This window comes from Anolis sagrei, chromosome X, assembly GCF_037176765.1.
Source record: "Anolis sagrei isolate rAnoSag1 chromosome X, rAnoSag1.mat, whole genome shotgun sequence".
In the NCBI taxonomy this organism is placed as follows: Eukaryota; Metazoa; Chordata; class Lepidosauria; order Squamata; family Dactyloidae; genus Anolis; species Anolis sagrei.
Window position 1 is genome coordinate 25,329,664 of NC_090034.1, and position 25,526 is coordinate 25,355,189.

The 25,526-nt window shown below is 40.0% G+C and overlaps 1 protein-coding gene across 1 annotated transcript in view; it reads right to left on the reverse strand.

The window, feature by feature from the left end:
• Positions 1 to 3,352: 3,352 nt before the first annotated feature.
• SMG1 (SMG1 nonsense mediated mRNA decay associated PI3K related kinase) overlaps positions 3,353 to 25,526 on the reverse strand; it is a 76,516-nt gene continuing 54,342 nt past the window's right edge. The window contains exons 43-62 of the mRNA XM_060786319.2: positions 24,808 to 25,056; positions 24,361 to 24,579; positions 23,902 to 24,092; positions 23,217 to 23,389; positions 21,392 to 21,671; positions 20,611 to 20,883; positions 19,723 to 19,957; positions 18,485 to 18,708; positions 15,894 to 16,044; positions 15,616 to 15,805; positions 13,909 to 14,378; positions 13,242 to 13,379; positions 12,266 to 12,418; positions 11,953 to 12,132; positions 10,655 to 10,882; positions 9,933 to 10,144; positions 9,487 to 9,593; positions 7,852 to 8,031; positions 7,631 to 7,737; positions 3,353 to 5,776 (exon numbers count right to left, since the gene is read on the reverse strand). Of these exons, the coding sequence (XP_060642302.2) occupies positions 5,699 to 5,776; positions 7,631 to 7,737; positions 7,852 to 8,031; positions 9,487 to 9,593; positions 9,933 to 10,144; positions 10,655 to 10,882; positions 11,953 to 12,132; positions 12,266 to 12,418; positions 13,242 to 13,379; positions 13,909 to 14,378; positions 15,616 to 15,805; positions 15,894 to 16,044; positions 18,485 to 18,708; positions 19,723 to 19,957; positions 20,611 to 20,883; positions 21,392 to 21,671; positions 23,217 to 23,389; positions 23,902 to 24,092; positions 24,361 to 24,579; positions 24,808 to 25,056 (4,038 nt within the window). The 3' untranslated portion in view covers positions 3,353 to 5,698. The remainder of the gene's footprint in view (positions 5,777 to 7,630; positions 7,738 to 7,851; positions 8,032 to 9,486; positions 9,594 to 9,932; positions 10,145 to 10,654; positions 10,883 to 11,952; positions 12,133 to 12,265; positions 12,419 to 13,241; positions 13,380 to 13,908; positions 14,379 to 15,615; positions 15,806 to 15,893; positions 16,045 to 18,484; positions 18,709 to 19,722; positions 19,958 to 20,610; positions 20,884 to 21,391; positions 21,672 to 23,216; positions 23,390 to 23,901; positions 24,093 to 24,360; positions 24,580 to 24,807; positions 25,057 to 25,526) is intronic.

Sequence of the window (25,526 nt, forward strand, 5' to 3'; positions counted from 1 at the left end):
GGGCTGTGTGTGCCAAGTTTGGTCTTAAACGGTCATTAGATGAGGGTTGCAGCAATCTTGGGAAGGGAGTAGAGGTACTTGAAGTCCCATCATCCATGGTCTGTCCTCCAAACTGCACCAGGGTGTAGAGCGGGTCATTGGGGCTCCGTGTGCCAAGTTTGGTCTTGATTAGTCATTGGCGAGGGTCTCAGTGGTCTCAGAAAGTGAGTGAGGTTACTGCAAGTCCCATCAACCACCTCCGTTTTTTTTCCAAATGACACCAGGACGTAAAGTGGGTCATGAGAGGTCTATGTGCCAAGTATGCTCTTGATCAGTCATTGCATGAGATTTGCAGAGGTCTCAGAATGTGAGTGAAGGTACTGGAAGTCGCATCATCCATCGTCTGTCCTCCTCCAAAACTGCAGCAGGATGTAGAGTGGGTCATGGGGGCTCTGTGTGCCAAGTTTGGTCTGTATTGGTAATTTTCTGACAGAGCCCCTGGCCTTTCCTTTCCTCTCTTTGTCATCTCGGAATCTTGGAATTGAGGCTGGCCAATCTGAGACCATATGCAAATTTCCTTCTCTCATGTCTCCGTTTCTGTCATGAAACCTTTTCTCCACCAGGGGCTCCTGTAAAGCTGACCAATCAGAGATCATATGCAAATAGCACCACAGCGGCAGCCAATCAGAATCTTGGAACTTTCAGGGTGGCCAATCAGAATGCTGGCACATACACCGCCACACCGCCACACTTTTGTCCTCCGCATACAAACTTTGACTTTTATTATATACATAGATAAGGGTTAGTAATGGTAAGTATATAGTATTGCATAATATTGGGGGATGGTAACCAGCTTAGCTTGCTTTGAGCTGAGTTGCTATGGAGATAGGGGCAGAGCCAACTGCCACTTGGCAGAACAGCCATTTTGGAAGCGGTCAGTCTGTGGTTGGTGAACTGCAGAACTGGTTGGTTCTTTCCTGTGTAAAGAACCAGAGAGAATTCTGTAGTCATAGAACTACAGGGAAAGGCTGATGCTTCCTCTTCATCTTGGAAAGAAGTGACGAGTGGAGTGCCGCAGGGTTCCGTCCTGGGCCCGGTCCTGTTCAACATCTTTATTAATGACTTAGATGAAGGGTTAGAAGGCAGGATCATCAAGTTTGCAGACGACACCAAATTGGGAGGGATAGCCAATACTCCAGAGGACAGGAGCAGGATTCAAAATGATCTTGACAGATTAGAGATGGGCCAAAACTAACAAAATTAAGTTTAACAGTGACAAATGTAAGATACTCCACTTTGGCAGGAAAAACAAAATGCAAACATACAGAATGGGGGACGCCTGGCTCAAGAGCAGCAAGTTAAACATGAGCCAACAATGTCATGTGGCGGCAAAAAAAGCCAATGGGATTTTGGCCTGCATCAATAGGAGCATAGTGTCTAGATCTAGGGAAGTAATGCTACCCCTCTATTCTGCCTTGGTTAGACCACACCTGGAATATTGTGTCCAATTCTGGGCACCACAATTGAAGAGAGATATTGACAAACTGGAATATGTTCAGAGGAGGGCGACTAAAATGATCAAGGGTCTGGAGAACAAGCCCTATGAAGAGCGGCTTAAAGAGCTGGGCATGTTTAGCCTGAAGAAGAGAAGGCTGAGAGGAGACATCATAGCCATGTATAAATATGTGAGAGGAAGTCACAGGGAGGAGGGAGCAAGCTTGTTTTCTGCTTCCCTGGAAACTAGGACACGGAATGGCTTCAAACTACAAGAAAGGAGATTCCACCTGAATATTAGGAAGAACTTCTTGACTGTGAGAGCTGTTCAGCAGTGGAACTCTCTGCCCTGGAGTGTGGTGGAGGCTCCTTCTTTGGAAGCTTTTAAACAGAGGCTGGATGGCCATCTGTCAGGGGTGCTTTGAATGCAATATTCCTGCTTCTTGGCAGGGGGTTGGACTGGATGGCCCATGAGGTCTCTTCCAACTCTATGATTCTATGATTTATATTAAAAGTAACTGTTGTGGAAAAGAAGGGAAACCCTAATAAGCATCTTTATTGTAACAGAACCATCATAAAGAAAGGATAAGCGTGTGCCTGAAATAACCTGTTAAAGAAAGATCTCTTTCTAAAAGAACTAAGTTTAAGACCTGTTTGTTAGAATAATTAGACCTTCTAAGAGTTATTTAAGGACTGTTATGAACGTGACCATTAAAGATCTGTACCTCTAAGAGAAGAGAAACTTTGAAACCATCACATTTCTGTACCTCAACAAACTTGTTCGTTTCCTTTTGAAGTCAAGCCTGACTCTTTTCCAAGTCAAGTCATGCTACATATTAGAGAAAGACCAAAGCAACATTACAAGCTATTGGTTGTGTCATCAATTTAAAAAGCCATCACAAAGAGGTGACTCCTTTTTCCAACTTTCTACATATATGTAACAGTTATACCTATACCTCCTTACAATTTGGTGGCATTGTTGCAAATTAGTGGCCAAGCCTTTACAATTAGTAGCAGTAATATACTGGCTCCTTCACAAGGTGCTTGTTTTTTTTGCTTTTTTAAAAGTTTGTTTATTTTTCAGAAAGGCAGGACATATATACCTCTAGTTCAAAATGGAACCAGTTTGAGAAAGCTCCGGTTGAGAAAGTTATTTGAATGTCTGCCTGCATGCTCAGAAAGGTGGCTCTGAATTTAATGTGCCTCAACCATGGAGGCAGGCATTAGCAAATTTAACTTGTATATGTCGATGATTTCCTATTATGATGTCCCTTCTGTCCAATTATGTTCTGCATGTGGCCTCAAAAGGAGAACACTAAAACGTGGTTTCACAATGCTGCCCAGGTCTAATCGGCAAGCATAATCGTATTGGGTTGGCCGGGATGTGACAGCTAAGGAGTATTTGAACTAAGCAGGAAAACGGGAGGTGAAACCATGCAAGCCATTAGAGTAAGAAGAAAAAACACCCAAAACCAGAGCCTTTCTCTGGTACAATTGGTTCAAATCAAGCTAATGTCATTTATAATCAGCCCTGGGAATTCAGTGATTTTGCTTCGGGAATATGTTGGAGAAGGATCGGTGTCCCATTATGACTTGGGTGTTTAATACATTCAGAGTGAAGAGTGTGTTAAGTGTGCCTTATGGGACATGAGTTTTGCAATGAAATATTCCTCAGAACCTCTGAGGATGCCTGCCATAGATGTGGGCGAAACATCAGGAGAGAATGCTTCTGGAACATGGTCATACAGTCCAAAAAACCCACTGCAACCAAGCAAACACGTGTTGTTGTTGTTTTTAAAAAAGCTCATGTTTGGTGCAGAGAAACAGCTCTCCCATTTTCAATATAAAATGAATGCAATACAAAAAATAAGAACACAAGTAGATTTCTGAACTTTATTACACAATGCAGTAAAGATTCCATTTCCATACACTGTTCATTTCTGGCTAAAAGAACAACAACACACGAAGCAAGGGAGTAGCACTGCCCTGTCCACACTTCCAGGAAACAAGAGGCATAATCTCGTCCCGATTGCATTTGGATACAGACCGAGGAGGTTTCATACAGAAGGGAAAACCAAAATGCACTCACCAATTCCATGAAGATGTTGGGCTGGAATGCATTGACTCAAAGGTAAAACAAAATACACAGGCAGCACACAGGACTCATTTAGGCCCAATAAAACCAAGGGCAACAGGAGCCTGTGTGGAAGATGGAGAACAGCATGAAGCCATTCCTTTATGAGATGTTCAGAGGAAGCCAGAAGACTCCACCTCACCCCAATCCCATTTGAGAGGATGGAAGTAACTAGTTTCTGCCCCTTCTACTTGGCCTCAACATATATATGGCGGCACTCTTCTAAGCAAAGGCTTCTAAGCTCCCTTTTAGATAAACAGACTGAAAAGTGAATGCCTCTCTGTCTGAAAAGAGGTTTAAACGTTCACTCCAGATCATATTGCAAATCCTGATTTGTCCTCCTTAATGGCTTATAAAGGAAATGCACAAGATAACAACTGTATGCAGGGGAGGCCCCTAACCCCACCATTTCAACCTCAAATTTTAGATGCAAAAGGAAGATACCTCTACCTTAAATGACACCACAAAGTTATGGCTGCCTTTTGCTGGAGCCGGGAAGCAGCCTGTTCTTTCCAATGGCAAATCCGAGACAGGCTCATTAAAGTTACTGGACATTTTTATGAACAGGAAGTAAAACATTGAATACATATGGAAACCGACTGGTTTAAAGTGCCATTTTAATAGCAACTTCTTTCGCATCCACCATTCAAAAGTGCAAGGTCGATTTAGTTAAAAGGTCTTGAGAAATTCACAATGAATGCATTACCAACACGACCTATTGGAAGTCATAAGGAAAAGCAACTTCATACAAATCTTTGTACAAATTTCACTTGAACAAAACAAAGAGTCTTGTTTTAGTTTGCAGTTTTGTTTTTCAATCCCCAGCCCGAACTAAAATGCTATATATTTCCAAGTGTAAATCAAAATTTGAAGTGAATCAAACAGCATAAAACTACCTTCACTAGAACGTCACTTTATTGATTTTTCTGTCATCAACAATGCACTTAAGATAATGTAATCATGGGGCTTGTTTTTTGGTAAAAGATAATGGTTACATTGGAGTAGCTATGTTTACAAAAGAAACTACAGCAAATCACAATAGAATGAACTTTTCGAGGGGAAAGGTTGGATTATGAAAATGCAGATACAATGCAAGCAGAGGGAGGTGCACATTTAAATAAAATGCCTGTGGAAGATTCATTACTTTGAAATGCACAGTGAATCTGGGGGAACTGTACATGATAGAATCACACACACAAATCACCTGAAAACAAACAGAAAAGTCAATTTGCATTTGATCACAACTCAAAGGTAACTGCTTAAATGTTCAGCATTCCCTGTGCTTTTGAAATTATGATTTAGCAAAACAATTTATTTGACTCAACCAGTGAAACACAAGGACTGAAATTAAAATATACTGGAAATATACCTAAGTTACAAGAATAAACCAGAAGTGGGAAAGAACTTTTTCCTTAAAAAAAAAAAAAAAGACAAAAGCTCTCTCTTCTCAGAAAGTTCTTTCAATGCGGCTGACATCGAGCTCTTTCCGTTTCAGTCCATATCTGAAGTTCATCTTATGTAGCATTTCCCCCCAATTTTATTTTTTTATTTTGTTTAAACTTTTGCACTAACTGGTTGACTCAACCAGTGCCGATGCCAAGCAGCCAGAGTGACTCAAGAAACGCGATCTCGCAAATCTTCCTCTGCGGCCCCCCTTTTGGTGTGTGTTCGGTTTTGCCCCGGATTGTTCACATGGTCAGGCGGAATGGGGTTCCAAGTGGCTCTGTGGCCTTTGGAGTGCCCCCCATTTCCCTTTCTGCGGCTCTTACCCCCCGACACGTTGGCAGTTCTTCTGCAGCAGAAAGACAGCCCTGCTGTGCTGCGGCGGTTCAGGCTGCGGTGGGCTTCCCCCCTTGGCCCTGCGGGGTCCCTCCAGGCCATTGTGTTCAGCGTATCCCTGAGTGCAGCCACTCTGCAGGACTCCCTCCCCCAGGACCCCAAGAGGGCCTGGGTGGCCTCACGTTGAGCCCCCGAAAGGCACCACCACTGACCGTGGTGCTGCCGCCATGGATAGACGCCTGAGGCCGAGTGGATTCTGCTGGAGGTCTGACTTTGCGGAACCAGGCGGACCTGTTGTCGTCATCTCCCTGTTCATACCCAGGCTGTCCAACCTTCATAGAGCTGAGCCAAGTTATCTAGATTAGTCGCCTCCTTAATCACATAGTCGACCTAGGAAGTCACAACAAGAGAAGTTAGATGTCTGAGGTATAATTTCATCTTCTAAGGAGCTTATAACCTCTGTATCTGAAGGAGTATCTGAGAAAGCAAGTTGACGCTGGCACAATAAGAGGTGTTTTAACGAGCTCTGGTATATTTGTTTTTTCCCTACTCTGTCTTTTTGAAACGGAGAACTGAAAACACAGCAGGACAAGCCCTGAGTCTACCACACACCATAGGGCTTCTAAACAACTCAGGATAGAGTCTAGACAAATTATTTGGGGAAAGAACTGTGAGTACATCTGACTTAAACACCTTTTGAAATTAGTACTGACAACAACAGTTGCTCAGTTCCTCAAGACAAGGTTAATAAGATTAATGAACCCGTTCTATTAGAAGCCTTTGATTTTTTCTGTTTTAATATGTGTTGTTTTATAACCTGAAGTATATATCTTATTTGATTTTCAGTTTCCTTATCTCTATATACCTAAAGCAGTGGGAGGGGCTACAGGTCACGTGACTGACTATGAGAGTTTGCAATGTTCAGTTTTAAACAAGATGACAGGGAATGTCAATTGAGCCTTGAGTCTGTTAAAAGTCGGTTTTGAGCCTTGAATGAGTTTGAGTATAGAAGTCTGTCAGAGTGCAGAAGCTCATGTTAGGAAGTTAGAAACTGTTGAGGCCCATATTAAAGAGAGCTGCATAAAACAACATAGTCTGTGAAGAAACTGTTAAATATTTTAAGTTCAAGAAAAAAATTCTCTGAAACATTACTGAAGACTTTGAATGTGCCTGCATCTTTAATTACATGAAGTTATCAGTAAACAGAACTTGTTATCTGTAAAAGTCTGCTTGCATCATTGTCTGCTGAAAGTATCAGACAGAAACAAAGTATCTACATGCCCAGCAACCATTCATTACCAATAAACTCTGCTACCCTGATTAGGTTGTGATCCTAACAGTTCATGATCTATACCACCGTTGGTCAGTGATCGTAACAGGTCATGACCCATTCATTATTCCCAATAGGCTGTTTATTATGAAGGAGTGTTCTTGGAGTCAGATACACCAGAGGAAAACTTGCATTACCGAGATAAAACAACATACAGAAACTACTACTAGTAGTACTACTGCTATGTTTCCATTGACACATGGAACCTTTGAGCCCATCTGAAACACAACTAAGAATAGCAAACTGGGGCAACGCCGCTTTTAAGGCGAATAGATGCAAAACAGTTTTAGGAAATGCAGAATTCGTTCCTGTATCTTTACAGGTAATGCTCACATCATGGGCTATTAAACAATATCATAGTGGCTAAGCTTAAACCTAGCAATCTGGCACTTTATTATTATATACTATTACATATGTATATTTAATATTTGTTAATATTTACTTTTTATTTACTATTAAACTGTATAATAGGGGCCAAGCTTAAACCTAGAAATCAGTCACTTTATTACTATTTATTATTAAATCTTTATATTCTATATTTATGACTATTAACTTTATTTACTATTTAATTATGTAATAGTGGCCAAGTTGAAATCTCACAATCAGCTGCTTTATTACTATTATTAAATCTTTATATTTTATATTTATTACTATTAAACTATGTAATAGTGGCAAAGTTTAAACCTAGCAATCAGCCACTTTTTGTTCTTATACTTACAGGGTAACAGAAGTTTCAAGCCCACACAGATACACGAAGGACGATTCATGGGTCACTGTACTTGTCCAGCAACAACACCAAACAAGACCATATTTTTTAAAAGTTCATCGTATAAAACCGAGCTGAGGGGGTTATCTGAAGTAAATTATACTTTGGAGGGATTTGAGAAGAGAACAGGGATTGCCCATGGACTCACCTGTTCAGCCACAGACATTCTCCGGTTGGGATCCAAGTCCCGGCCCTCTAGCTTGGCTTTGACACGCTTCCACACACTTACTGCATATGAATTCCGCTCTTGCACAGCTTTAAAAAAAAAGGGGGGGGGGAACACCTCCATTTTAATATATCTGATATAAAACATTCAGATGCGTTTTGCTCATTGAAAAGTAGAATGTTCTACATTATTTTGCAACTTACCTTTCCCTGTTTTAGGATCTCTGATGGCCTTTTTAGGGCTAGACACAACGCTTTTCCCAGTCCCTGCAATTGTACCCGGAGGAGTATCTGCTGATGGAACAAGGTTCTTCTGAATTACCTTCCTTGTATTCTGTGACATGACCTCTGGCTGAGTTTTCTGCCCTGTATTACTACGGACCGCTATAAACATATAATTTAAACAAAGCAATATTGAAAATGTCATAAAAATCCATCAAAAGTTATAATATAGGAGAAGGATAGGTAGAACAATATATAGTAAAAGTAAATGTTTCCCCTTGACATTCAGTCAAGTCAAGTCCGACTCTGGGGGGTGGTGCTCATCTCCATTTCTAAGCTGAAAAGCTGGCATTGTCCATAGACATCTCCAAGGTCATGTGGCCAGCATGACTGCATGGAGCACCGTTACCTTTCCACCAGAGTAGTACCTATTGATCTACTCACATTTGCATGTTTTCGAACTGCTAGGTTGGCAGAAGCTGGGCTAACAGCAGGAGTTCACCCTGCTTCCAGAATTTGAACCACTGACCTTTCAGTCAGCAAGTTCAACAGCTCAGTGGTTCAACCCACTGCATCACCAGGGGCGCATATTATAATATGATAATATTATATTTTTTCTTAATATATAACATTATGATAAGCTGTTATAACAATATAGTACAATGCAGTAATGTATAATAATATGATAATTGTATAATATATATTACATATAATATTACTAGCAATATTGCAGTATAATGTGTTATTATTTTTGATATAGATCTGGATTTTTGGGGGACTTGGGGGTTTGTTATTTTTGTCTTTGTTCAGCTTCTCACAGCATTGAATGTTTGCCGATATCTGTTGTAAACCGCCCTGAGTCCCTTTGGGGAGATAGTGCAGGATATAAATAAAGTTGTTGAATACAGATTGGTTTTTTTAAAAAAGTGAAAAACAAGATCCTGACTTCAGATTCCTGGCTCAAACAGAGGGAGGGTGAGAAAGGGCTTATAGAAGGGAATAAATTCCCCATAAGATCACTACAGGAGAGAGAGAGAAAAGGATTTATCTTCATGTTAATGCTTTATTTATTTCACCATAATTTTTCTTCTTTCGTTTGATGCCCATAGGTAATGAGGCAAATATTATTTCTATTTTGAGATGAACACTTGGAAAGCTTCACAGTACTGGAAATGTTACTTCTTAAACAACAACTCACAGAATACCTTGCCAACATAACCACTAGCATTCAGGGAGTTGTAGATTCTGGAAGGCTAGTGGCAAAGAGTAGTCTTAATTGTTTCTCTCTCAGGGTTCCTAATCAAGGGAAAAACATCTTTGGAAATGGGGATTTATTATCTGGTAACCACAGAGAAAACAGTCAGAACCTAAACTACAACAGCTTTGAGTCCCCCTCGGCGTGAGAAAAGTAGTATACAAATACTGTAAATAAATGTAAATAAATAAACCCTGGAAGGAGGGTGGATCCATTTTTCCATAGTGGAATTGTTCCTTGACATCTGTATCTTTCAGGAAAAAGAACCAAACTAGTGGGAAGGCTGCCCTGACGCCAATGAAAAGGGAACGATGATGATTAATGTATTTGACAAGTTCAAAATATCTAGAGGACTAATTCACCTGCAGCAAATGTTGGCTGACATGTCGCAACAGACGTTGGGCTTGAGCATTCATTGGGTGTATCCGTGATTAAGGGCGATGCAAAGCTTACTAGGTTGTTGTAGACACTAGGAAAAATAAGAAAAATCAATAAACAGATGTATGCATTTCGAGGTCCCCAGAGAAAATCCAGTATAAGAATGCTGTATTACATAAAACATGTTTTCCTATATCTTGAGGAAATGAGGAGACATTCAAATATTTCATACTAATCAGTATCTCAAAATACTCCTTAACCTGAAGTTGCTCTCAAAGATTTTTGTCTCTCCGGACTAAAGAACATCCAATAAAGTTTGCATTGAGGATTTTATCATTTTCTATTATTCTAGTAACTAGAATATTTCCATTAAAAACAGGCATGTGTTCACCTTTAGTAAATATACAAAGAAGCAATCACGTCTGCCTACCTTTGACTCTGGGTTCTCAGTTCTTTCAGAGTTGGAGTAATTTCTTGCAGCATTTCAATATGCTCCTGACTGCGGACCTGACCCATCGCCTGAACTAATGTAAACAAAACTGTTTGAATATTATCTTGCCACAACTTATATTCTCCCAAGAACTGTCTGACACTATTCTCATAGGGAACATCTTCGCCATCAGCCAGAGCCGCTTCTTCATCCTGTAATAAAGAAACAATCATTGTAACTTATCTTTTGAGATGTGACTTTAAAGTGCAAGAATGTGTATATGACATTTGCCAATAGAACACCTTCCTCTTCCAGCTTAGGGCTTATATAATCCAGTTCCCACAATATGCTCATGTATGGTGTATCACAGGCATGGGCAAACTTGGGCCCTCCAGGTGTTTTGGACTTCAACACCCACCAGTCCTAACAGCCTCAGGCCCCTCCCATTTCCCCCTCAGCTGCTTAAGTGGCTGAGGGGGAAAAGGAAGGGGCCTGAAGCTCTTTGGAATGGTCAGAGTTGAAGTCCAAAACACTTGGAGGGTCCAAGTTTGCTCATGCCTGGTGTATCAGGCATATATGAAACATAAATGAATGTCAAGTTCAGACTTCTGTCCTGACTCTTTAGATGTACATGTATGCAAATACAAGTATTTCCAAATCCAAAACACTTCTGGTCCCAAGCTTTTCAGATAAAAGATACCCAATTTTACTTTAGAGATCACCTTTGCCATAGCTTTCAGCAGATGCTTGACATCTCCCAGTTGCCTGTTGTGCCCGGTTAGCACACTTTTGATATTATCAACCAGGTTCTGAATGGTTTCACACACAGTTTCGATCTGCTGCTCCTTTTCTGTTTGCACAGTCCTCTGAGTCGATGTGTCCTGGGACAGCTGCTTGTGAGCAGAGATGAGCCACTCTGAACTACCAATGGGATGCTCAGCATTGGTGCCCTACAGTGAAGAAAGAGTTCACCAAATGTTTAAACACCTCGACAAGCAGGACTCATTCAGAAAGCTCAGTAGCTGTTGGCTAATTACTCGTCTTCAGTAAATCTTTAAAACTCTTATTAAGTTGACAAGGGTGGCCTCACATATACTACCCTAAGCTAGTATCCTAAGGGGGGGGGGAATGCATTTTTAAAGGCCATTTTAATGTATTGGCTGTATTTTAATTTTGTTTTCAAACACTGTTATTATTAAATTGTTTTTAACTTTTGCATTGCTCTTTTTAAACTGTTTAGTGTGGGTATGTTAGCTGTCTTGAGTCCCCATGGGGAGAAAGGTGGGATATAAATAAAGATAACAACAACAACAACATGCTTCTCTATAAATAAAATGTGCATAAAATCTGAAACAAAGTTTGGGTGGTTAAATCTATTGTACTACAACTGGCCATTCAGACATCGTGATAAACGATGATTATAAAAGAGACTTATACATGTAACAAAGGCTGAGTTGACATGATGTAGTTTGCAATCAGACTATCTGAACCACAAACAGATGTGAACTGGATTTCCAAGCTATGGCTTCTTTCGATGTTTGGTTTGTTGCCTGAACTGACAAATCAAAACTGTAGTGATTGCCCTGCTCTATAATGGCAGGAAATCAGAATACTAAGCAACCAGAAAATCTAAGTAAAAAAAACTTTAGAGCTTCACTGTACATTTGCATGTTCTAACTATGATTTAGGTACTAAGCTATGGCTGAAAACAGGGTTTGATTAAATATCCAAGCACTTTAGAAGTGTAACGAGGCAGACATTTTTATCCTTAAGAGAACATGTACTTCCCTTGTAAATCCTCAACTATGTCCCTTACTTCGTGATTCACATTAACTATGTTTTTGAATGGATTTGTAAGAATATTTTGTCTCTATAAACCAGACTTGTTTAAAATGGAGAAAAAAATAGAGCACAGAGGGGGAGGAAAGAGCCATTTAAATCCAAGATACAGTTCCAATAGCCTGGCTAGTAGATGTAAAACATTTTATTCCGTCTCTCTCTCTCTCTCTCCTTTACTTACCACTCTGTGAATTAAACGAAGTTCCAGCTCAGACACTGTGCTGTTAAACTGCGATGCAAATGAACACATTTGTTGGCAACGTTTGACAAGTTCAAACAAGGCAGCATCAAGGTTTAAGGCTTCTGCTGTTCTGGTACGCAAACTTTCAAAATGAATGATGTTGCTACAAAGGAAAGTAACCTGCAGGAGAAAGCAGGACGAAAAGAAGTCAGAAATCAAAAGTTAAAATTCACTTGGATTACTTTGGGGAAAAGCACTGAAGAATTATCAGATTAAAAGAAATAAAGTATACTTCAAATATAATTGATAGTACCTGATTGGCCCTTTGTGTTTCTTTGAGGACAAGATTTCGTCTTTCAGCAATTGTGGCATCAAAATCTTGGAGAACCGGCGCTAAGGCTGGATTCGCCCCTCCGGCCCATTTCAGGCGCTGCTCAATACTGGCCTCAAGGGCTGCCAGCTTTTCCTGAGATGGTACAAGAGGTAGAAATAATAATAATAATAATAATAATAATAATAATAATAATAATAACATCCTAGCATTTTTGTTTATACAATGCAGAACTGACAGTTACACTGTGGCATCAGACATAGTTTAAATTTAATTCTGGAAACCCGTAGGGCATCTTCCTGTATTCTGAAAAACAATCAGCAGTTTAGAAAGAGAGACTACAAAACAGTAATAAGCAGCAGCTTGTGAAAGTAAGCAGGGCAAGTTTTAAATTGAAGGTGTAGGGCGGAGACCATAAAAACAGTAAATACTTCATTTCTTAAACTTGGAGACTACAAAATCAGTGTCCAAGAAAAATAGTTTGTCTTTGATTACTATTCTTAAATGTCTTACTTAGCTCCGCAATGACTTACTTAGCTCTCTTAAAAGATAAGTAAAGATAAAGTCCTGACATTAAGTCCAGTCATGTCCGACTCTGGGGGTCGGTGCTCATCTTCATTTCTAAGCTGAAGAGCTGGCATTGTCTGTAGACACCTCCAAGGTCATGTGTGACTGCATGGGGCACCATTACCTTCACGCCAGAGCTGTATCCATTGATCTACTCACATTTGCATGGTTTTGAACTGCTAGGTTGGCAGAAGCTGGGCCTAACAGCGGGAGCTCACCCCTTCTGGATTCGAATCACCAACCATTCAGTCAGCAAGTTCACCAGCTCAGCAGGTTAACCCACTGTGCAACCAAGGGGGCTCTTAAAATATATAAACATACTATTTTTTCATGCTATCTTTTTAAGCATTTCTCACTACTTACTCCTCTACGAAACAATTAAAATTGTTACCTGAACTGCTGCAATGGAAGCTTCAATCTGGCTAAGTGTGTGAAGTTTCTTTTTCATACTGGCTAAAATGGCAGACCGAGGAGGAGGAGTGACTGTCATGGCTTGTGGACGACTGATGAGGAGATCTTCGTGCTGCCACTTTTGAAAGAAAAAGAATTTTAAACATCAGCCTGACATGTTGGAAATTGACTGACAATGTCCATTCTTGTCTGTAGGAGACATCTTCGACAACCAAGGCAGAATCCTCATGGGAAGCGTAGGGTTAAAATAGCATTACTACTTCTAAAAAAAGGCAGAGCCCATCAATACACAAAGGCAAAGAATGGCCTCCTGGAGAAAAGGCAGGGTATAAATAATAAAGTTAATAATAAAGAATAGGAGAGGATTGGTAAGCCAATGCTTGATCTCCAGTAGATCTTTTCCACAGTTCTAGTATACTGCTATTCCCATTCTTTTGTGCCTCCAATATCTGCTGAAGTGAACACGTACCAAAGTAATGAATCTAGGATACAGGGTTGCTATAAAATACACATTATTGCACATTAAATTCTCAAGGGGCATCCTGAGCCATACAAAACAACATTTCCCTCTGACTCAAAGCAGTTCTCATAGATGGTTAGTTTTCCAACGTCTGGAGGAAAGTTGCAGAAGTGAACTGCTCACCTACCTGGAACATAGCAATATGCAGTTGCACTCTCTGTAGGCTCGTCTTACAAGAGGAAATGCTGGTTTCAAGTCTCCGCACCAAGTCATGCTTCTTCCATGCAGTATCATATGAACTGGCCAACACCGTTGCTCTGTTCATAACCAATTGGGAGTATTTGCCAATTTGGATGTTGTGCTCGACCGCTTTCTTACACAAGTCGTCCACCGAGACCTTGCTTTCAGCCCCAAAATCCTTGGCCTCTACTTGAGCTATTATATCCACACCAAGGGCGCTAATGAAACTGCACAGCGTCAGCCCCAAAGCTTGGTTTGGGAGGCCAATTAAAAGCTGCCGGACAAAGTCAGCTGTGAATGCTTTAATAGGTTTGGCCATTTGATCTTCATTAAAGCAACAGTTCCGGTACAAAGTTTTCACGTTGACCATCTGCACTGGTCCATTCACGGTGTTTTGATCTTCAGTTGAGCTTATACCTTACAAAAGAAGAGGATTACAAATAATTATAAGACCCTTAAATCCTCAGTACTACTGATTTCAAACACTACAGAATGTGGTATTCTATGCAAGAGAAAATGGTTTATGCCAATAAGTATAACACCCATTTTAATAGAATTTTGATGCAATTGTTAAAGTATTGTATCAGAACTTGGGATCTCTATGTTTAAGTCACAATGTTCCTCCAGTGGCTATGAGCTGACCTACCTCGCAAGATGCAGATTAAGTTTTGATCTCTTAAGAACTGCATAAAGAATCTGCAAACATTTAGTAATGTGCTGTCGTTGTGTGTCTTCAAGTCATTTTTGACTTGTGGCGAACCTAAGGCAGAGCTTTCCAAACTGTGTGTCGGCTGTAGTGTATGTAGTGTATGTAGTGTGTGTCGTGTGAATGTAAAGAGAAACCTCTGAGTCTATGTCAAATAAGCAACAAATCATATATTTTAAAATATATAAATGAAAAGTTTTCATATGATGGTGTTGCGTTCCCATAAATGTCATTATTACAAGTGATGTTTGTGTCCATATCTCGTATTAACCCAGGCATGGGAAAACTTTGGCCCTCCAGATGTTTTGGACTTCTACAATTCTCAACAGCCTACTGGCTGTTAGGAATTGTGGGAGGTGAAGTCCAAAATACCAGGAGGGCTGAAGTCTGCCCATGCCTGGTTTGCTAGTAAACCTGAATGACTGTCTCACAAAAAGACTGATGTCTAAAAAGCTGTGTCATCAACATGAAATGTTTGGAAAGCTCTGCCCTAAGGTGAATCTATTCTGGGGTTTTCTTGGCAAGATTTGCTTAGAAGATTTGCAAGATTTGCCTTTGCTTTGAGGCTGAAAGAGTGTGATTGCCAAGCAACCCATTGGTTTCTGTGGCCAAACGACAATTCAGACCCTGATCTATACAGAACAGTGCTCAGATCACTACACCATCTTAGTAAGTATATGCAACTGTCCAATAATAAATGATGGAAATAATAGGTTTTGGAGGGAAATTCAAAGAATAGGGCATGTGTAATCATAAGATACGAGTTTCCTACAACTGTTGGTTTGTGTCTATATTCAGTGTTAAGTGTGAACTAGTTGTTTCATTTCATTTTTCTCACAAGGAAATTGATATAAGAAATTGTACCTGCCTTCTACACAAAGGCTCAGGATATAAAATAATGCTTGAAACAAAATGTTAAGGAAAAATGGGGTCATTTTAAGTTTTTACCTGAAAGCGTTTTAGAAAAAGTACCACAGAGTCTAAAAAATTCTTTTATCGTTTGCAGCCTTTTCAAAAAGAAGATCTCTTCTAGAACTTGTCGATTGTTATCATCGTCAAAAAAGTTAACTTGGGTGCTGCGGGCTTCTCGGATGATGTCCACCTTGCGCCATGCCACGGGGATCTCCATCTTGTTAAGCTGATTGGAAATTAAGCAAAGAATAAGTTTGCTTGCCTTCTATATCTCTTGCTTTACAAAGCCAGCCAAGTCTGCAACTCTAGTATACCTTTTCAACTAATAATCCAAATGCTGTTTCCACTTGAGCAAACATTCCATCAAATGCTACTAATAGCATTTGGCCTGCTGTCATTTTGGGTGTTTCGTCAACTGAGCCATTTCTTGGTTGAATCAATTCACCATACTGGGCATGAAGCAACCTAAAGAAAGGAAGGGCAGTTAGAATGTTATATGGAGCACTGGCTGTGAAGATCCAATCATTCTGTAGAGAAGCAGAGACTACATACATCCTCAGCTCGCCCTTCCCCATCTTCTTACAACCAATGACAGGCAGCTAGGTATGACAGATCGCCACAAAAATGAAGACCAGAATAGATATTTATAATCAATTGTGTGGAGCTAGATGTTTCATTCTTCAAAGACAAGGGTGGATCTTCATAGTAAATGATTAAAGCAGGCATGGGCAAACTTTGGCCCTCCAGGTGTTTGGACTTCAACTCCCACAATTCCTAACAGCCTCAGGCCCTTTCCTTTCCCCCTCAACTGTTTAAGCGGCTGAGCGGGGAAAGGAAAGGGACTGAGGCTGATAGGAATTGTGGGAGTTAAAGTCCAAAACATTGGGAGGGCCGAAGTTTGCCCATGCCTGGACTCAAGCAATATCTCTGTCTGTGACATGCCTGACCTAAAACCACATATATATCTAAGGGGAAATGATCAAGAACAAAAAACTCATCTTTGCATTTACCTCTACCTTGTTTATTAAGGTAAATGGATTTGCCTGTATGGCTGCTCTACATATCTTTTGCAATGGAAACGTGATTTTAAAAAAGGTTGCAGGCCGAGTGGCAACTAGCTGTTTTAGGTGAATCTAGACCTCTCGTAAACTGAGCGAATATACATCTTCAACCATGTAGCCAATAACAACAATAACAACAACTGGTTGGAGCACAAGCCCGAAAAAGTTACAGAAAATAAACACATCAAACTACTCTGGGACTCCCGAATTCAGACTGTTTTGGAGCACAATACTCCTCGCCTCACGATTGTGTTAAAAAACCAAGTATGGATTGTCGATGTCGCAATCCCAGGCGACAGCAGGATTGAAGAGAAACAACTGGAAAAGCTGACACAATATGAGGATTTAAAGATCGAACTGCAAAGACTCTGGCACAAGCCAGTCAAGGTGGTCCCAGTGGTGATTGGCACACTGGGTGCAGTGCCTAAAGACCTTGGCCTGCACTTACACACAATCAGTGCTGACAAAATTACCATCTGTCAACTGCAAAAGGCCACCCTACTAGGATCTGCACGCATTACTAATATTGTTGTGTTTCAAATAACAACAACAGCAACAACTTTATTTTTATACCCCGCCTCCATCTCCCCGAAGGGACTCAGGGTGGCTTACATGGGGTCAGGCCCAACCAAACAGTTAAAACACAACACATTAAAATGCATATCAACAAAATAATAACAAAAAGCAATGTAACAAAATAAGAACAACAACATTAAGCTGCATATAAAACAAACATCAGAACCAACAACCAATAGCAAAGTTCAATGTTTCGTCGTGGGTGGGCGGACTGGTGCCACAACATTAGAGTATAGAGCAGGTAGTAAAGGGCAAATATCATGTAGCAGCAATAAGGATAAGAATGATTAATCATTAAAGATTTGAATATAACAATTGTAAAGTGCTTGAGGACAAGATTTTTGAGTCCTAACTAGGGCCAGCTATCCAGGGAATTGCTTAGTCAAAAGTACAGTGGAACAGCCACGTCTTTAAGATGGATATGCTTTTCTCCATTGCCAACTAAAAGGACAAAAAGGGGATATGAGCCCAAGACACAACTTGCTCATAAGGTATCATCAGCCACAAGAGATGGGTCAAGGCCATGAACTTCACCACCCGCTTGTTGTGAAAAAATGGTATCTTCAATGAGACCCTGGACATTATTTCTGGAGACAGGAGCTCAGCTGATCTAAGAGTCTATGAGAAGCCTTAAAGAGAACAACAACCTCCTGGGCAGGAAAAATTGTTTTTCTTTAGATCAATCAGGAACAGGATCTGAAATCCTTTGGTCTGTTTGAGAACTAACTCTAGGCAACAATAAAGACCTCATAAGTAGATCTCCAGGGATTCCTTGAACCTTGAGAGAAGTTACCAGGATCATCACTTTTAACGAGGAGACTTTAATTGATATGTGTTTTTAAATTGATATTGACTGTTTTAACTGGTTTTTATATTTATATTAACTGTTTTAATTGTATTTTATGTTTTGGTGCTCACTGTAAACCGCCCTGAGTTGCCTGCGGCGGAGAGAGGCGATATATAAGCATAGCAAATAAATAAATAAATAAATAAATCATGAGCTTCTGCACGAGAAAGGTAACCCAATTGAAAAAACAAAACTTTAGAGCTATTTGTTAATTTGGATGACCTGGAGCATCCACATATATATGCCTCTTTCAGATCAGTGGAAGTACTCTTGTAGATCTCTTGGCTATCTGAAGCAGTTCTTCTCAGGCTGGTGTAGGGGACCAGTCATTTTTGTCTTTTGTTGTGATAGTGATTGGCACCATATTTTTGTATCCCTTTTGTAACTGAGACAAAATGAAAACATCTATGCTGCTATTTACCTTGCAACATCAATATAATGAGTGTGCACATCTTCTTCGAGTCCCATGGCTGCATTTCTTAAGTAAGCTTGAAGAGACTCAACCAGACTTTGCAAAGGGACATCAGTAATTTGTTCAATGAGATTATCGAGTTCATTAAGCATGCTTTCCAAGGTGTATTCCCCTTTCATTAAACATCTGAGAGCCTCTGGGAAAATGATTTGACGGAAATTTGAATTCAGTTCCTATTAGAAGAACAAAGAAATGTGTAAGGATTAAAAGAGAACAAAACTAAATCATTCTTTATTGTGACTTCTCAAAGGATAGTAGGTTGCTGATTAGCTTAAAAAGTAACAAATGAAACACTGAGCTTTAAATGCCTCCACACTTGATCTGAGATGTTTTTAAAGGGTTCTTTAATTGACATGTAAAACTAGAATTGATCTTGAAAAAGAGCTAATGGGGAAGAGCCAAATAACCTTTAAATGGCCAATAATAATAATAATAATAATAATAATAATAGCCAGGCATGCTTCCTAGTCACACACACACACACACTCATACACACAGAGAGAGAATGCCTTGGGACCTTTAGTAGCCTGTGTCCAGAATATACCCCATAGAATCTTATTTTTATTTACGTTTTAAATCAGAAGTGCTTATATTAAATTATATTATTAATTTAGAATACAAAGGACAATAAAATCTTTCACATTGACAGTTGTGAAATCACAAGTTTTTTTACAGTGAAGCTCTATACCAATTTAATCAGAAGCAAGCTCCCAGTATTTTCAGTGGTCTTATTCCCAGGTAACTCAGAGGTTTATTTCATTCACTTGCTTGAATCCTTAAAGGACAACTAGTATTTTAGTGGATTTAGTCATCTGTACTGGTTGAGGATCCCTTATCTGGAAATCTGAAATCCAATATGCTCCAGTAATCCACACAGATGGCTGTGGTAGTAACACCTTTGCTTTCTGACGGCTCAATGCACATACACTTTGTTTCATGCATAAAATCATCAAAAATATTGTGCATCAAATTATCTTCAGGCTATGCTCATAAGGTATGTATGATTTCCATGTTTAGATTCAAGCTCCATTTCCAAAATCTCATTATGTATGTGCAAGTGTTTCAAAAGCCAAAGTGCTTCTCATCCCAAGCATTTCAGATAAGGGATATTCAACCTATATCATCACACAACAAGGGTTGTAGTTAAACATGAGTGTTTAAAAACACATATTGAAGATGTATTTCACCTGAAGTGATATGTAAACTCCATTTGCTAAATGGATGGCTTCTGATGCTTCAGATGGGTTAGGAATATCTAAATCCTGTGGAACTAGGTGACACTGTTTTAGCAACTGCACCAGGCAGGTCACATTCCCGCTCATACTACACAACTCCTCCAAGAACCAGGCTCCATCTCTTGAGGTCAGGTCGACCAGTTGCTCTCCAGCGCTAGATGCAGCACCTTCCATCATTAGATTGCGCCTAAAAGGAAGACATTTGATTGTTAATTGTTACAACACTTATCTCCAATTAATGCATTTCTAATATATGGCCAACATCTGGAAGTGTTCTCTATATAATACAATGCTGGTGGAATTGAGAACTTCTTCCCCTCAACCTTTAAGCCATCTGTCACAGGGTTGTCCAACTCATTTTCCTCGAGGGTCACATCAGCCTCATGGTTGCCTTTAAAGGGTTGTTAGATCCATGGACAGAGAATCCATGGATACAGAGGCCAAGTACATTTTTTATCCCTTTAGTTTTTATCCACAATGGGTCTCTAAATGTTACTGAACGACAACCTCCATCCCTTTTAGTTATCTGCCATGCGGACTGGGGATAATGGAAATTGCAACCCCACAGGTTGGGGAAAGGATAAAGGGCATTTTAAAGCCAGACATCCTATCCACAAGCAGAAGTATCAGACTCTACGAGAATTATATCATTGGATCATGGGCAGCATCCTTTAAGATCTTTTCAGAGATAAGCACATTTCTACATACAATCATTTCCCCCCAAAATTATGTCAAGTAAAATTGATATAGAAAGAAAAACTCTAGAAAATCTATTTCTGAAGGAGGGACGAAATTAGAATCTACTAACAGCCTCTGCAATTGTTTTAATAATTCTCTCACCTGGTAAGTGTACAGAGAGCAGAAATGATAACACTTGCTAAGCTCAGCGAACCCTCTTCTCCATTCTCATGTAGGAAGACCTTAATACAACGTTCAATTTCTTTTAATTGCTCCTCACACACTGGAACAGTGACTGCTTCTTGCTTCAACCGTTCCACTTGTCGGATAAGCCTGCTGTTGATATCAGCTGCGTATCGTTGCAAGGTCATTTCTGTAGTGGTGATGAACTGGCACACAGCTGGAGGCGGTTGGGGAGCATATTGGATTTCATACCTGAACAACAGCAATGTTTTTAAAAAGTTACAAACTTCCCGATCGTAAGAAGAGCTGTTCAATAGTGGAACTTGCTGCCTCGGAGTCCGTTGGAGGCTCCTTGTTTGGACGCCTTGAAAGAGAGGCTGGGTGGCCATCTGTCAGGACTGCTTTGATTGTGCTTTTCCTGCAGGGCAAAAGGGGGCTGGACTAGGTAGTCCTTGGGGTCTCTTTCAACTCTATGATTCGACATTATAAAGTACTTATTCTTCTGTATCTTTTCTGTAATTTAAGGTCTTGCTAAGGAATTTCCCTATGTTCTATTTGAACATGTAAAAGATACAGCATAAATGGAATGTACAGAACTACTGTCACATTAAAAATGGAAGTCATAACAAGAAACTTATTTCATTGCTTCCAATATCAAGTCTCTATTAGAACATTACCTTTTAAGAATTTGTGGAGAAATTATTAAAAAGTAATGTTTGCACTTCCCTGTCTTTTGGAGATTTTTCAACTGACAACTTACTTCCGGTAGACATCCTGGCAGTGTTCGATGGTCATGTTAACAATAAGTTCTTCCATCCAGGTCTTCCACTGCTCAACACGGTGTTTCTGGAACACTGTTTTGGGGTACTGAAGAGCAACAGTGGCATAGTTGTGCAGCTGTTCGAGGCATCCACGCAGCACTGAGCGCCTCTGCTGAAGCAAAGCCCCAACCTCTCCCTCAAGCTGCTCACACTGGCTGATTAAGTGAGCCTGGCCAGCGTTCTGGAGGAATGCGGTTGCCGGGACGTAACTTGGAGGGCCTTGGAGAAAACACAGACAATCTGTTGCAGCAAAACTGTTCAGAAATGGTCTTACTAGGCAAGAGGGTATCAATACAGTCCTTGCTTGAACACTTTCAATTATCGTATTTTCTGGCGTATAAGACTACTTTTTAACCCAATAAAATCTTCTCAAATGTCAGGGGTTGTCTTATACAAGGGAGTCGTCTTATACCCGGAAGTAGTCTTATACACGGGAGTCGTCTTATAGAGCGGGTGCTGGAACTTCCAATCCGAATTGGAGACTCTGTGGTTGCTGCATATGGTGGGGGAGCTCAAAAATGGCAGTGGTCGCGTCCCTGCCATATGCAGCGACTTAATGAAAGCATTAAGGGTGACGCTGTACAAGTACGGTAGAAGAAAATCCATTCATCAGGATTTGTGGACTTAATGTGGTCCCGATGGTGAGGTGAAGGGGCGCCTCACCAGGAAGGTGTAAGTGAAGGGTGGAGCAAGCTGCAGGCATCCAGGGCGCCCGGGGTATAGAAAAAATATATAGAGTGGCTCTGGGCCCAGAAAAACACACCTCTTTTACCTGTCTGGCCCGCCCTTGTATCCTATTACCGTACCTCCTCCTCTGCCTCTCAGATCTCGCTCCTGAAGACTGCCGTGAAGCGGTGCAGGTGCGCAGGTGCGAGATCTGAGAGGCAGAGAAGGAGCTACAGTAATAGGAAAATTACCATACTGAAATCAAATCTGATGCTTTTTAAATGTTTATTGGTGTGTGTTAAAAGATGGGTAGTCTTATACGGCGAGTATATCCCAAACTCTATATTTTAACTGGAAAAGTTGGGGGTCGTCTTATACACCCAGTCGTCTTATATGCCAGAAAATACGGTATATGTGTCAAACTTAATGCCCGCCATGTCATTCTATGTGGCCCTCCTACAATTTCTGCATTCCTCATTATTATATATCACAGCTAATAGGATATAGTAACATCTGGAAGGCTGCAGTTTGTTCTGTTTAGTCAGGATATTCAGGTTTGATTTGAGAAACAAGGCTTGTAGATAGGATTCCTAACATTAAAAGTTCCTTTAAGCTTTCTCCCCAACCTGAGAGCCACAAGTGCTAGTGTGTTGCAATTCCCATTATCATAGAATTAATTAACCACAGTCCACATCTCCCTTTAATGGGGAGATGTATCTGAGCAGCTGTTTATTAGTCTTAGTACTGAAATGTCTTGGTGAATATACTGAAAACAGATTAATATGACCCCAAATGAGGTCCAAACCCCAAATTTATTTACCCATTATTTATTTATTATTTCTTTACGGCATTTGTTGCCCACCTTTCTCAGCCTTATAACGACTCAAGGCAGCTTACAGCAACTGGCAGAATTTGATGTCATACATTCATAAAGTACAATTAAAAACATTCAACATAATATTATAAAAACCATATAAACCATTAAAAATTATTTAACTCACATTTTTAAAAAAGCACCAAATGAGTCAAGCCTGTCCATAACCCACCACTTCCCTTAGCCATTTACTAAGCCAAGCTTTCAAAGGGTTTAAGCCATACCTAGATCCATTTGAGTGCTAATCTCCTGTAGGAGACTTGCAAGCTGAGTAGCTTCCAAGTTAGTGAAAGCAGCTTGGTAATGAGATAGCCACTGCTCGAATTCATTCAGTTTCACCTGGATTGCTTCCTGTATGGCTCTTTGCTGAGTCTGCAGCTGTGTGTGCTCAGAATACCTGCATTAAAAGGAAGTAAGAATTTCAATCGGTTTTTATTTATGTACTTATGGGACACTACTGTCTTCATTTTATTCAACTCAGTTCACTTCCTTCAGAAACACATTCGAAGACACAATTCTGACATTTTAAAAAAATGATCAAATTTGACAGCGTATCTAATTCTACTAGCAAGTCTGTAGAATTTATTTAACATTTAATTAACAAATTAATAAATCCAACATGCTATAGCATAATTAATCAGGATTTAAATATTTTAAAATTTGCAGTTTATTAATTTTTTTGCCGTGAAGCAGTCAGTTAAGCTTACAATTTATTTCTCCAGCAGAACACATGAGTTTCTGCCTTCTGAAATCTTTATATAGACATAAGGTTACAAATATGAAGAAAAGTCTAGACAAGATCTGAATATTCTTATTACACCCAACTTCTTAAGATTAGAAACAGGGCCCATCAATAAAACATTCTGATATTCACCAAACTAAAATAATAGAAAGCAAGAATGATTATACCTGTGCTGCAAGGTGTGAGATGGATGATCTACCCCTTCCGCTCCCTCCAGGTAGTCGCTTTCTTCTAATAATTTGCCGTGCAATTTCTCAACATCGGTCACCTCCTCTTGCACATTTAAATACTCCTCTAAACTGCCATCCAGTTTAGGAAGGACAGCTAGCATTTCATCTCTATTCTTAAACCAGTTGACCTGTAAACAATTATTACAATTTAAATAAACTAGATTTCAGTGTTACTAAAATGCAAATGCACAGCTGTCATCTCTTTTTAAATGTTGTCTTTAATATACTTACAAATGAACAAACCGTGATTTGAATTCAAAAAAAGTGTTTAAAATACAGTATTGCAAGTAAAGTAATTTAAGTAACTAATGCCAATAAAATGTACACACTACGCTCACAGTAAATAACACATTTAACACAGCTGAACATACACATTTGGAAGCAGCCTGAATCTACCTTTATTTCGGCCACTCTGGAAGAGAAAAGGCTGCGTGTGATGTCTCTCTCCATTTCTCTCTTGCTTTGCTTGCTTTCCGCTTGCTGCCCTCCTCCGCCATACACAGCACCAGCAAATCCTGCTTCTCCCCCTGCGGTCCAGTCCACAAGCGGGTCATAAACAAAAGCTTCAAGCAATGTCAGCAAGGTTTCTCGCCCACGTCTCATAATGTGCAGAACCTATTTTTAAAAGACATCAATTACTTAAGTTATACACTAACTGTTCACAATCCTTTTACATGTTATTGAAAAGCTTTGTCCAGTGTCTGAAGACATTCAGCAGGGGCAGCAAAACACATCTCCCTAGAAAATATATTTTAAAGTTACAATTGTTGCTGAAAACCAAATGCGAAAAGACTCGAATAAACAGATATTCACATTTACAGCACCCAATATCCCATTGCCTACCTGCTCACAAGAAAGTCTGAAAACTCCTTCTACTCCAGTTACTCCAAATGCTGTTTCAATGTTTTGTGTCATTCGGAAAGGGACTTTCTCTGGCACCCGAAGGCTCTTTCCTTTTTCAAAGCAAACATTATAATCGATGTGAACAACTTCTCCGGTAGTCATATCTATCAGAACATTATCCAGATGTCTGTCTCCAAGACCGATGATGTAGCCAACCATAGACATAACTGCCGTAGATCTTGCATAAGACTTGAGGGGAAGAAAGAATTCCATGTTTATAAATCTGGTTTCCTATCACATAGGAAAAATATAATCTAACTGTAAAACCACTCTACAAAACAATAATGTCAACAAGTATACCAGTTGCTTATAACATGCAGCCCTTTATACATCCCTCTGGCTGTTTCTGTGCACCCAGTCAAAAGATGCTTTTGCCCCCAAATGCAAAAAGGAGGCACAGGGGGCAATTTTGCCACATTTCTCCTGTGTGATTTTAAGCCTAGCTGGAGCCTTTTAAAAAACAGGAAGTGACTTCCAAGCCTTCGACAATTCACTTCTTGTTGTTAAAAAAAACCCTATCCTGGATCTATAGTGGTCTGGGAACATGGTGGAAATACCCCTAACTCTCAGGGGGGCATTTGGAGACATTCTGAGAAGAAACTTTTGAATTTTTGCTAGGGACCTCTGTGATAATAATGAGCCTCCCAACTCTGATAGTT